At 35.1% G+C, this 13000-nt stretch overlaps 1 protein-coding gene across 3 annotated transcripts in view; it reads left to right on the top strand.

Annotated features, from left to right (window-relative positions):
* The window catches only part of TSGA10 (testis specific 10), a 159086-nt gene that overhangs the window by 12898 nt on the left and 133188 nt on the right, over window positions 1-13000 (top strand). For all 3 annotated transcript variants that reach the window (XM_078444396.2, XM_078444393.2, XM_078444395.2), the window contains exons 3-4: window positions 4185-4400; window positions 12732-12797. In XM_078444396.2, the coding sequence (XP_078300522.1) occupies window positions 4185-4400; window positions 12732-12797 (282 nt within the window). The remainder of the gene's footprint in view (window positions 1-4184; window positions 4401-12731; window positions 12798-13000) is intronic.

Genomic DNA, 13000 nt, shown 5'->3' with positions numbered 1-13000 from the left:
TGTATATGACGGTTCATAGCAGCATTGTTTGTGAAAGACTGGAAACAATTACAATTTCCCTTAATAGGTAAGTGACTAAGCAAACTGTGGTAATCTATACCATGAAATACTACTCAGCAACAAAAAAGATTGAACTATTGGTCCATATAACTTGGATAGATCTCAACGACATTGTGTTGTGTGAAAAAGCTAATGACGAGAGATCACATACTATGATCTTTATCACATGATTTTATTTATATAACATTCCTGAAAAGAGAATTATAGAGATTAGTGGTTGCTAAGAGTTAAGGATGGGCAGGGTAGTGGATGTGACTGTAAAGGGGTGTCAGTAGGGCAATCTGTGGTGATGGAATAATTCTGTATCTTATTGAGATGCTGACTACAGCAGTCTATACATGGGATAAAATGGAATAGAAAACAATATGCACATATCATATCAATGTCAAATCTCTGAGTGTGATATTGTGCTATAATTGTTTAAGATGTAACTATTGGGGAAAGTGGGTCAAGGGTATAGGAGACCTCTCTGTACTCTTTACAACTTCCTGTGAATCTTTACTTATTTCAAAATAAATAGTTAAAAAAATTTTTTTAATGTTTATTTACTTTTGAGAGAGAGAGAGAGACAGCATGAGTGGGGGAGGGGCAGAGAGAGAGAGAGAGAGAGAGAGAGAGAGAGACACACACACACACAATCTGAAGCAGGCTCCAGGCTCTGAGCTATTAGCCCAGAGCCAGATGCAGGGCTCAAGCCCATGAGCTGTGAGACCATGACCTGAGCTAAAGTCGGACATGTAACTGACTGAGCCACCCAGGTGCCCCCCAAAAGTTTTTTTTAAGTTATTTTTTGATTACCTGTTATCAACCAGAAATTTTACTTGAACTTTTGTACCTGACTACACCCTACAAATTGTAGGTATTCTCTCCGTTTAGCAGATGAAAGTTAAGGGGCTTCCATTTATTTTTTCTGAAGTCAGATGTATCTCTTAGGATCAAGAAAATACGGTAAATTGCCCAGGGTTAAGTAACTGGTAAAGAACTACAACAGGATTTGAACCTGTCTGCCTAATTGCAAAGCCTTCATCCTTTCTCCTACTTGAAACTATCTCTTCTAAAGTACTTGTGTCTTAGAATTGAGTGAAAGTAGGGCTTGATGTTAAAGGTGAGAGGAATGAGTGTTTATTTATTTATAATGTATTTGTTTTTATTTAAAGATAATTTGAGCATTATATGCTAGATATATAATAAATGATAAATGAGAGGTGTGTTGATACAGAAGTTGGAGACAATCACTTAAAATTGTTTTTTAATGTTTATTTAAGGAGGGGGGAAGGGGCAAAGAGGGAGACACAGAAGCTGAGGCAAGCTCCAGGCTCTGAGCTGTCAGCACAGAGCCTGACTCGAGGCTCGAACCACAAACCACGAGATCGTGACTTGAGCCAAAATCAGACACTTTAACTGACTGAGCCACCCAGGCTTCCCTAGAATAGAGACTATCACTTTAAAGTTGCTTAGAATTTAGTGGGACAGGGAGGTAAACACATAATATACATTATAAAATACTAAGATTAAACTGTGTAAGAGGCTTTATGGATCACAGAAGGAGAATTATTTAACCTGGGATAGTGGAAGGTTAGCAAACATTTTTAGTGTGCTCTTATTGCTCAGAAATATGACACTGTAAGAAGCCATGAACAAAGACAAAAATATATATAAATAGATAAATTGAAGTTTATCTGTTTGTTTATCCCACATCCTATGGGTTTTTTTTTTTTTTTTTTAATTTTATTTTGAGAGAGAGAGGGGAGGGGAGGGGAAGACAGAGAATCCCAAGCAGGCTCCTCACTGATAGTGCAAAGCCTGACTAGGGGCCTGAACCCACAAACTGTGTGATAATGACCTGAGCTGAAATCAAGAGTCAGACGCTTAACCAACTGAGCCACCCAGGCACCCCCCACATCCTATAGTTTAAAAAATGATACAAGTAATGAAAATAGCTTAGGTAATAAGAACAGGGGAAAATAAACAGTGACAGCATGAGACAGGAATAGCAAACAGGAGATCATTGTACACAGGTTCTGTGCTAGTTACTAGAGATGGGTTGCAGATTGTTTTAAAAATTCCTTGAGACAAGGGCAAAAAGGAAATTTTAGTTAAATAATTCACTGTCCCGAGGATAAGAACAAACCAGGTATCCAAGAGAAGCATGTTTTCCTGAAATTGAGACATGAGCCAAGTTTTCTTTGAGAATTCTTATAAAGAGGGTTGTAGGACATAATATATAACATCTTCAATAACTTAGTAAAGTTTTTAAAATGAGTCTAGCATCCTGGAACTTAGATACATAGGGTTGGTGGAAAGTTAAACTGGAGAGGTCAGTAGGGTTGGCATCGCAACATTTTTTAAATCTTACTCTTAGTGTGATAAAGCACCATAAGGTTACAGGAGTTAACTCCAATTTGCACTTTCAAGGAATTTTTAGCTGTATATGGTAAAACGCCAAAAGAGAAGAAAGTAGGAGGTATTGCTGAAATTCAGGCCAGTTGTGATAAAAGACTCAACTAAGGAAATAAGTGCATATACAGTTTCTGTTTTTGGTTTTTCTTTTTTTTTTTTAATTTTTCAAAATTTTTCTTGTTTCCTGGATTTGATAATTTAAATTCTTTACTTCTATTTTTTAAAATTATTTATTTTTAAATTTACATCCAAGTTAGTTAGCATATAGTGCAACAATGATTTCAGGAGTATATAAATTCTTTACCTCTAAATCTCTCAAGTTAGCATGGCTTACAAAATGCCAAAGGAAGAGTTGAATTTATTGTGCTTCTTGGTATGTATTTATTGGGTATAATAAATGTCTTGGTAATATATTTAGCTAAATACAATTCATGACCTTTAGGGTGTTTATATAGTGACAAATTATAGATAAAGTTTGTATTTGTATTTTTATTTTTTTAAAAATTTCTTAATGTTTTTATTTATTTTTGAGACAGAGAGAGACAGAGAATGAGCAAGGGAGGGGCAGAGAGAGAGGGAAACACAGAATCTGAAGCAGGCTCCAGGCTCTGAGCTGTCAGCACAGAGCCTGACGCGATGCTTGAACTCACAGACTGTGAGATCATGACCTGAGCTGGTCAGACACTTAACTGACTGAGCCACCCAGGCGCCCCAAGTTTGTATTTTTAAAGAAAACTTTGTTGCTTCTGATGGTTTGAAAAGAGTGATATCTATAGTTATTTGAAATGGGCAAGGTTGGAAGTTAGAACTAAGGATACCACTGGATGAGGGATTTAGCAATTTTTGATGCTCCTCAAAGACTGAGTCTGTTTTTCCTTCTGTCTTTTTACATTTTTTATAGGTACCAACATGGTGCCATGAATATAATAGGTGCTCAGTAAATGTTTAAGTACACAGTGAGAGAAATGGAAAAGGACCTTTGTGCCATCCTTAATAGATATTTGTTATAGTACTTAACATATTCTTTTTGTGTTTTTTCAAGTAAACAAATTCCGAGAGGGCAGGTACCTAACTTATTTTTGTATCTATGGGATTTTACATAGTTCCTGATATATAATCATGTTCAATGGGTCTAATATATATTTCTTCCTTTAAAGGCATTTGGATACCTTCGTGATAGAAAAGGCCATTTTCTTCATCCGTTGGTTTAATAGTGGGCTGGGAAGAAAAGCTGTGGTCCTCCACGTTAGTTAGCAAATACTTGACCGATTTGGTATTTAGCTTAGTCAAGTAAGTTATTAATATGTTCAAAAGAACCTCTTTTGAAGAGTTAACGTATTTTGGTAACAATAATTAGAAATATAATTGATGATATGAGTTATTAAAATTAAATAATTTCAAGAGTGTGGTTTCTTTTATACAGATGTAAATATTTGGCCAGTCTTCTAATAGTTTGGTTAAGAAATCAATAGTAATTAGGTTTTTTATTAACTATAAATTATCTTGTAAGATGTAGCTATAAACCTTTAAATTTTCATTTAATATATTTTTTCAGATAGGTATTATATTTACATGCTACAAAATTCAGAAAATGAAAAAAATATATATAGCTAAGTCTCTTTCCAGGGAAGCAAACCTCCCTTCCTGATTCCATTCACCTAGTTGTTCTCCTTGGAAGCAAAGGAAATATTTTAATACGATTATTTTCTTTCTCATTACAACAGGTTGAAGATCTCAAACAGACAAATCATGGCTTGGAAGAATATGTTAGGAAACTCTTGGATAGTAAGGAGGTGGTAAGCAGTCAAATAGACGATTTAACCAGCCACAATGAGCATCTTTGTAAAGAATTGATTAAAATTGACCAACTAGCAGAGCAACTAGAAAAAGAAAAAAATTTTGTGGTGGATACCGCTGACAAAGAACTTGAAGAAGCAAAGGTATTACATTTACCATTGATAGGATTTTTTATTGAGTTACAATTGACATGTATAGCATTATATTAGTTATAGGTATATGACAAAATGATTCACTATTTGTACATATTGTGCAATAATCACTGCAATAATTCTAGTTAGCATCTAACTACTGATCAGGATTTTAATTCCTCTTTAAACATCATATAATTATTAGATGCAGTGTGGAAAAAGTGACATTCTCATTTATATCATTTGAAAGTTTTTTCGATTTGACATTACATTTAAATGTCTATTCTAAGGATTAAATTGTATTGCACACTTTATTTCTTTTAAAAATTCTTGCTCAAAAAATTTCCTAAGTAATTGTAGTCATGGTAAAAACTTCAGGCAATAGGAATGTTCCTTTTTTTTTTTTTTTTTTTTTTTTTTAGTGTTTATTTTTATTTTGAAAGAGACCGAACAAGTGGGAGAGGAGCAGAGAGAGAGGGAGAGAGAGAATCCCAAGCAGGCTCTGCACTGTCAGCACAGAGCCCTATGCAGGGCTTAATCTCATGAACCCTGAGATCATGATCTGAGCTGAAATCATGAGTCAGATGCTCAACTGATTTAGCCACCCAGGTGCCCCAGGAACGTTCTGTATATAGGACAGTGCTCTCCCTTCCTAATCCTTCTCTCTTCTGTAGAGAGATCTCCCAGCAAATAGATGATGCATATATTTCCATCCTTTTTTTTCCTGTCTGTTTTCACACACACGATTTATTTCACATTTTAAAGCATTTTTTTAAGTCAAAGTTTTAAATGTCTGTGTGATAAAATTCATCAATTTTTACTGACTTCTGAGTTTTGATTCTTTTATTTTTTGGAAGTTCTCCCCCTTTTAAAAAATTTGAATAGACTGTATTTTAGAGCGATTTTGGGTTTATAACATAATTAAGCAGAAGGTACAGAGATTTCCCATATACCTCCTATCCCTATGTATGAACACCTTCCCTATTATCAACACTACCAATCAAAGTGTTTGTTAAAATTGATGAACATACATTGACTCATCATTATCACCTAGAGTCCATAGTTTACATTCGGGTTTACACTTGGTGTTGTACATTCTAAGAGTTTGGACAAATGTAGGATGACATGTATCTACCATTATAGTATCATGCAGAGTAATGTCTAGCCTAAAAATCCTCTCTTCTCCACCTAGTTTTGATCCCTGTTTAGGAAGATCTTACCTCAAGAACTACAAGAATGTTTTCTATGGTTTCTTTTAATACTTCTTAAATAATTTTTTAAAGTTTTAATCCTTCCAAGGGCGCCTGGGTGGCTCATTCAGTTAAGCGTCTGACTTCAGCTCTCACGTTCTGTGTTTGAGCCCCACCATCAGGCTCTCTGCTGTCAGTGTAGACCCTGCTTCAGATCCTCTGTCTCCATCTCTCTCTGCCTCTCACCTACTCATGCATGCTCGCTCGTGTGCTCTCTCTCTCTCTCTCTCTCAAAAATAAACAAATATTAAAAAAATAAAGTTTTTTGGGGTGCCTGAATGGCACAGTCGGTTAAGCATCTGAGTCTTGGTCTCTGCTCAGGTCGTGATCTCACAGTTAGTGAATTCAAGTCCCATATTGGGCTCTGGGCTGACAGTGTGGAGCCTGCTTGGGATTCTCCCCTCTCACCCTCTTTCTACCCCTCCCACTTTCTCTGTCTCTCTCTAAATAAATAAACTTTAATAAAAAAATAAATAAATAAAGTTTTAATCCTTCTGGAATTTTTATTCTGGTATGAGGTAGGGTTGGATACTCCTTTCTTTAGTCACTGATTTGAAATGGCATTTTAATAGCTATTAAATTTTCATGTGCATGGATATGTTTCTGGACTCTTTTATTTCATGGATTCATTTGCTATTTTCTGTGCCACTACTGTATTATTTTAATTAGTGTAGCTTTATAATATTTTGATAAACATTTTATTTCTTTTTTTTTTAAATATGAAATTTATTGTCAAATTGGTTTCCATACAACACCCAGTGCTCATCCCAAAAGGTGCCCTCAATACCCATCACCCAGTCTCCCCTCCGTCCCACCCCCCATCAACCCTCAGTTTGTTCTCAGTTTTTAAGAGTCTCTTATGCTTTGGCTCCCTCCCTCCCTCTCTAACTTCTTTTTTTTTTTTTTTCTTCCCCTCCCCCATGGACTTCTGTTAAGTTTCTCAGGATCCACATAAGAGTGAAAACATATGGTATCTGTCTTTCTCTGCCTGACTTATTTCACTTAGCATAACACTCTCCAGTTCCATCCGCGTTGCTACAAAAGGCCATATTTCATTCTTATTGCCACGTAGTATTCCATTGTGTATATAAACCACAATTTCTTTATCCATTCATCAGTTGATGGACATTTAGGCTCTTTCCATAATTTGGCTATTGTTGAAAATGCTGCTATAAACATTGGGGTACAAGTGCCCCTATGCATCAGCACTCCTGTATCCCTTGGGTAAATTCCTAGCAGTGCTATTGCTGGGTCATAGGGTAGGTCTATTTTTAATTTTTTGAGGAACCTCCACACTGTTTTCCAGAGTGGCTGCACTAGTTTGCATTCCCACCAACAGTGCAAGAGGGTTCCCAAACATTTTATTTCTTGACTGAGTTTAGTACCCTGCAATGAAATTTAGAAACTAGGAATGTAAACACAATTCTAAAAATGAAGACAGTTTCATTTATCATTGCTGCCTAATGGCTTATAAGCATGATATAGTGTATTTGAAAGCCAAAAGCAACCTATTGAGTTTTTAAAGGTGTGAATGTGCTCCATTGTCTTGGTTTTATTAATCACCACATTACTAATTGTTTGTAACAAGGTAGTTTCCTAAAGTTCATTGTTGTTCCATGTTCTTTTTTTTTTTTAATTCAAAATTTTTTTCTTAGTGTGTATTTACTTTTGAGAGAGAGAGAGAGAGGGAGAGAGACAGAGCCTAAGCAGGGGAGGTCAGAGAGAGAGGGAGACACAGAATCAGAAGAAGGCTCCAGGCTCTGAGCTGTCAGCACAGAGCCCGACGCGGGGCTCGAACTACAAACTGTGAGAACATGACCTGAGCCAAAGTTGGACACTTAACCGACTGAGCCACCCAGGTGCCCTGAGGCAGGGGGGGGATTATTAAGCAGACTCCACTCCTAGCATGGAGCCCAACTTGGGGCTTGATCTCACGAACTGGGAGATCATGACCTGAGCCTAAATCAAGAGTTGGATGCTTAACTGACTGAGCCACCCAGGTGCCCCTGTTCCGTGTTATTTCTTAAGCATCCTTTTAATGTACTCTTGGTAGCACATAATAAAGCATTATATGTTACTCTTGGTAGCATATGATAAAGCACTTAAATGATCAGGCTGAGAACCTAAGTGTTATTATAGGTATTATCTATTATAGTAATTTGAAATATAAGAGCCCAGTGAATAAACTCTAAGGTAGTATTTGTTTTTTTATGCAGTAATTTTGCTTATTAAAATGGTGTAAAGGATATGTAAGCTTGAATTAATGAAAAATCTGAGTAATTGAATATTGAAACATATGAAGTTTCTTACTTTAACGTAAGGACACAGTCTTCTTTAACAGTTACCTGGAAGAGGTCCTTAGGAGAACTACTTGAGAGAGTAGATAAGAATGACGTTTTAACTTATGAATTAATCTTGTAATGGTTGCTACTAAAGTATTTGAGGGACATTTAAAAATAGCTTGAATATTTTAAACATTTCTCAATAAACTCTTGTTTGTATTGTTTCTTTAAGAATAGTTATCCTTCAATCACAGTTTATGATAAATTAAGTTCAGTCTTAATAATAAAAATTACCAAATTAAAGAACACTAGATTAATGTTTTATTTTCTTCCTTGTTTTCTTCTTCACATTAAAAATTAACTGCATCGCTTCCCAGTCTGGGAGGCCTAGTTGGCCAAATTCCCTTTAAGAGAGTGCCCGGTTTAGAAGTCATCAATTTTAAAGGATTGTTAGTGTCTGTGTTAGAGAGTGAGTACTCTGTCAGGGTGATCCTCTGCTATCAAACCGGAAATTTTAATGAGTGGGAAACATCTAAAATAAGAGCTAGGATTTACCTAAAACTGAAAATATTAAACCTACAGATGGAAATTCTGCCTGGTTCAGAAAAGAGTGTTTCTAGGAAATAGATATTCATATATTGATGTGGAACATTTGGTATATCTAAGAATTGGAAAGCTAGAGTAGAGATAGCATTGCTGATGCAGGAAAGACATTGGATAGTAAATACAGAGAGAGAAAAGTAGAAATAGGTCCTTTGGGTTGTTTAAATGTGTTGAAATGAAATCATCAACCTGAATAAGTGAATGTTACAGGTAGAATGGGGATAAGAAAGATGCACAACCAGTGTTGGGGATGTGAACACCAATGCATGTTGCCATCATCCTTAAATCAGAGGATGTGCAGTCTCAGTATTCAGTTACTGGGGAGAGAATCCTTGTCTGATTTGTGGGATGAGGATTGAAGCAAGAGAATTTCTAATTTGAGCTGAGAAAGAATGTTTATGTTCCTGCACTATTTGCGGTAGCGAGGTAGAGTCAGGTTAAATCTGTTTATCTAGAATGGAGATGTATAGTATTAAATTTATTTACTTGGAAGAGTTTACTTTTAGTCATATTTTTAAAGGTCAACAGAATAACTTCTTCCATCATTTATTACATTAAAATGTTTTGAGTATTTACTCTTTTATTATTTATCATGTAACAAATTACCCCTCAACCTTAATGTCCTCAGATGAGAAACGTGTATATCATAGATCCATTTATAGCATAGGTGGGTAGTTCTATTTCATGGTTTCTCAGAAAATTGTAATCAAGATGATGGCCAGGCTGTAATCATGACGTGACTGGTAGTGGAGGATTTGCTTTTTTTTTAAAAATGTTTATTTATTTTTTGAGAGAGAGCATGTGTGGGGGGAGGAGCAGAGAAAGAGAGGAGAGAGAGAATCCCAAGCAGGCTCTGTGCTGTCAGTGCAGAGCCTGACTCCAGGCTCTATGAGATGCATGACTTGACCTGTAATCAAGAGTTGGACACTTCACTGACTGAGCCACTCAGGCACCTCAGAGGATTTGCTTTTAAGAAAACTTACTCAGATGACTGTTGGCTTTTGGGGGGAAACCTCACTTCCTTGACAGGTGCACCTCTCCCTAAGGTTGTGTGATGTATTTATGTCAGCTGACTTCTCTCTGAGCCAGTCATCCAAGAGAGACAGAAAGGAGGAATCTGCAATGCCTATTATGAGCTAATCTCAAAGGTTACATACCATCACATCCTGTTCATTAGAAATGAGTTACTAAGTATAATTAGGGGGGGAAGAAATTAAGCTCCATGTTTTGAAGGAAGGAATATCAAAATTTGTAGACATATTTTAAAACCACCCCAATTACATGTCTCCTTTTATCTTCTCATCTTGAGGTTTTTTTTAATCATTTATATCTTAATAATACAGTGTTTCCCAGCTAATTGAACATAATTTTTTGAAATAAGCAGAATTGCAATTTTACCACTACTAGTTCCTTCACACAATTTATATTTTAATTAACCTAAGGGTTATTATTGGACTGGAACTTTGGTAGCTCTTGTCATTATTGTTACATTTATGTTTGATTCAATCAATCAAAAATATTTCACGATTGACCATGTGGAAGATGAAGTGTAAAGGCTATTAAGTTCTTTGTCCCTTCCCTGCATGCTTAGTTCTCCTCTTCCTCCCATGCTTTATTTTTCTCCACAGCATTGTCCAGCTACTTTCCCCTATCTACACTCTACTCCAGCCACACTAGCCTCCTTACTATTCCTTGGAATTTGGCAGACATTCTTTTGCTTTAGGACATTTGCTATAGTCGTATCTTCTGCCTGAAATGTTCTTCTAGATTTTTATATGGTTGACCCCCTTTCTCTTTGCTCACAGGTCACTTTTCAATGAGGACTTATCTGCTAACCCTATTAAAATTCCAAACTATTCCTTCATAAAACTCCCAGTATCCTTAACTCTGCTCTTTTTTCCCCCTACATTACTGCATAATTTATTTGTTAGGTTTATGTTTTATTGTCTACTCAGCTAGAATGTAAGGTTGGCCCAAAGACAGGGATCTTTGTCTATTTTTTTTAATGTTTTTGTCTGAAGTGCCTAGAACAGATGTGAATGCTCATGTATTGTTTGAATAACACAGTAACTATCTATTTACATATTTATTTTTACATATTTTATTTTTCTCTTTTCAACTAGAATGTAAGTTCCATGAGGGCAGAGGTTTTTGTCTATTTTATTCCTTACTGTCCCCAGCATATAACACATTGTCAGGCACATAGTAGGTCCTCATTAATCAATTGTCAAATAAATGAAAACACTGGGTTAGCATCTTTTCTCTTGGGCCAGTTATAATTTTGTTTTTATTTTTAAGTAATCTCTACACCCAATGTGGGCTCAAACTTAAAACCCCAAGATCAAGAGTCACATGTTCTATCAACTGAGTCAGCTGGGTACCCCTAAATTAATTTTTCAGAGTGGAATCAGCATTATGTTTTTTATGTCTATAAAAGTAATATATGCTGCTTATAGAAATTTCAGTCCATATAGAAGAGTATAATGAAGAAAATAACATTTACTGGAATCACACCTTGCTATGATTAGACATAATCTTCAGTTTAAATATTACTGGTTTGCTCCATCTGTATCTAGGTTATGTGTATATAAATTTTCTTTTTACAGCAAACAAAATTTTTGGCTCTATGAGTTTTTATAGTTAATTTAATATGGACACCTTTATATGTAATATAGATCCATTTCTTTTTGGTGTCTACATAATAGTATAAATTAAAGCATTGAAAATTGTCTATCCAAAACTATATAAACTTATCCAAACTGTACATGAATTTTGTTTCATACCATAACAACCCTTAATATTTCATAAATTACAAAAATATGATTGCCCAAGAAATCTTAGAAAAGAACTTGGGCCTAAAGAACAAATGAGGAGCAATAATTACAGAAAAGTCAAATTTAAAATAAAACAGGAAACAGTTTAGAATAATGAGGGAGAGGTTTATGAATTGAGAAATAAATTTGTTAAACTAATAAGCTAATTTATAGCATATAGATTATAGCAAATGGATCTTTGAATAAAAACATAGTCACTGTCCTCCAGAAACCTACAATCTAGTCATATACTCAATATATGACTATAGATGACTATACTGTAAGACTGGGTATGTTCAATGTCCTAAAACTGATACCAAAAGTGTTTTATAGGTTTGATTGAACTAACCTATTAGAAGAGTTCAGAAGAGAAAGCAATCACTTATGACTTTAGTGAATCGGAAAACTTTTATCCTACTAATTCTTTTATCTCTTCCCTATTTTCATCTTCAGAATTATAAGTAGTATTAATATTTTGTTGTGGTTTATAGAGAGTAATTTGGTAAAATATAACCAATTAATATTTCATACCAAACTGGTAATATAAAAGAACTGCTATATTTCATGCTATGTTCTTTTACCATCTAAAGGTAGGTGAACAGAAAGGGGTAGATTATCTTTTATTTTGTAAAATATTCATTACATGTTTTTATTTTTAAGTGGCTTCCTTTTTAAAAAATTAAAGAAAATTTTTTTTGGTCATGGTTAGTGTACTCTTTAATCCCCATCCTCTTTTTCACCCATCCCCACTCACTTCCCCTCTGCTAACCATCAGTTTGTTTTCTGTGGTTAAGAGTCTGTTTCTTGGTTTGTCTCTCTTTCTTTTTTTTCCCTTTGTTCATTTGTTTTGTTTCTTAAATTCCACATACAAGCGAGATCATGTGGTATTTATCTTTCTCTGACTTACTTCACTTAGCATTATACTCTCTAGCTCCATCCATGTTGTTGCAAATGGGAAGACTTCATTTTTTATGGCTGAATAATATTCTAGTGTGTGTGTGTGTGTGTGTGTGTGTACATTACATCTTCTTTATCCATTCATCTATTGACGGACAATTTGGTTGCTTTCATCACTTGGCTATTGCAGGTAATGCTGCAAGAAATGGTACATGTATCCCTTCGAATTAGTGTTTTTGTATTTTTTGGGTAAATACCCAGTAGTGCGATTATTGGATTGTAAGATAGTTCTATTTTTAATTTTTTTGGGAACTTCCATCTGTTTGCCACAGTGGCTACACCAGTTTGCATTCCCAGCAACAGTGCAAGAGGGTTTCTTTTGCTCCACATTCGTACAACACCTGTTATTACAAGTGGCTTCCCTTTTTGATGTTCTCTTTTTAGCTAAATCTGTTCAAATATTTTAAATTTAAATAACAATTTTTTCTGTCTTTTCAGATTGAACTCATTTGCCAGCAAAATAATATAATAGTATTGGAAGATACAATAAAAAGGCTTAGATCTGTAAGTGCATTTTTCATAAATGTGTGTTGAGGAATCATTTGTATTAGTAAGACTACAAACAAATGGTACATGTGTTTTAGCTCTCATGTATTTTGTGAACAATAAAAAATATCTGTTTTCTAAAATTAGTACTCTGCTTGATGCACAGGGGCATTTCCCATCTGTAAAAGTATCAGTGTTCTCGCTCCATTTCATCATTGCAC

Source organism: Panthera onca, chromosome A3 (assembly GCF_046562875.1).
Source record: "Panthera onca isolate mPanOnc1 chromosome A3, mPanOnc1 haplotype 2, whole genome shotgun sequence".
NCBI classification, from domain to species: Eukaryota; Metazoa; Chordata; class Mammalia; order Carnivora; family Felidae; genus Panthera; species Panthera onca.
This window is presented reverse-complemented; position numbering and strand designations above follow the sequence as displayed.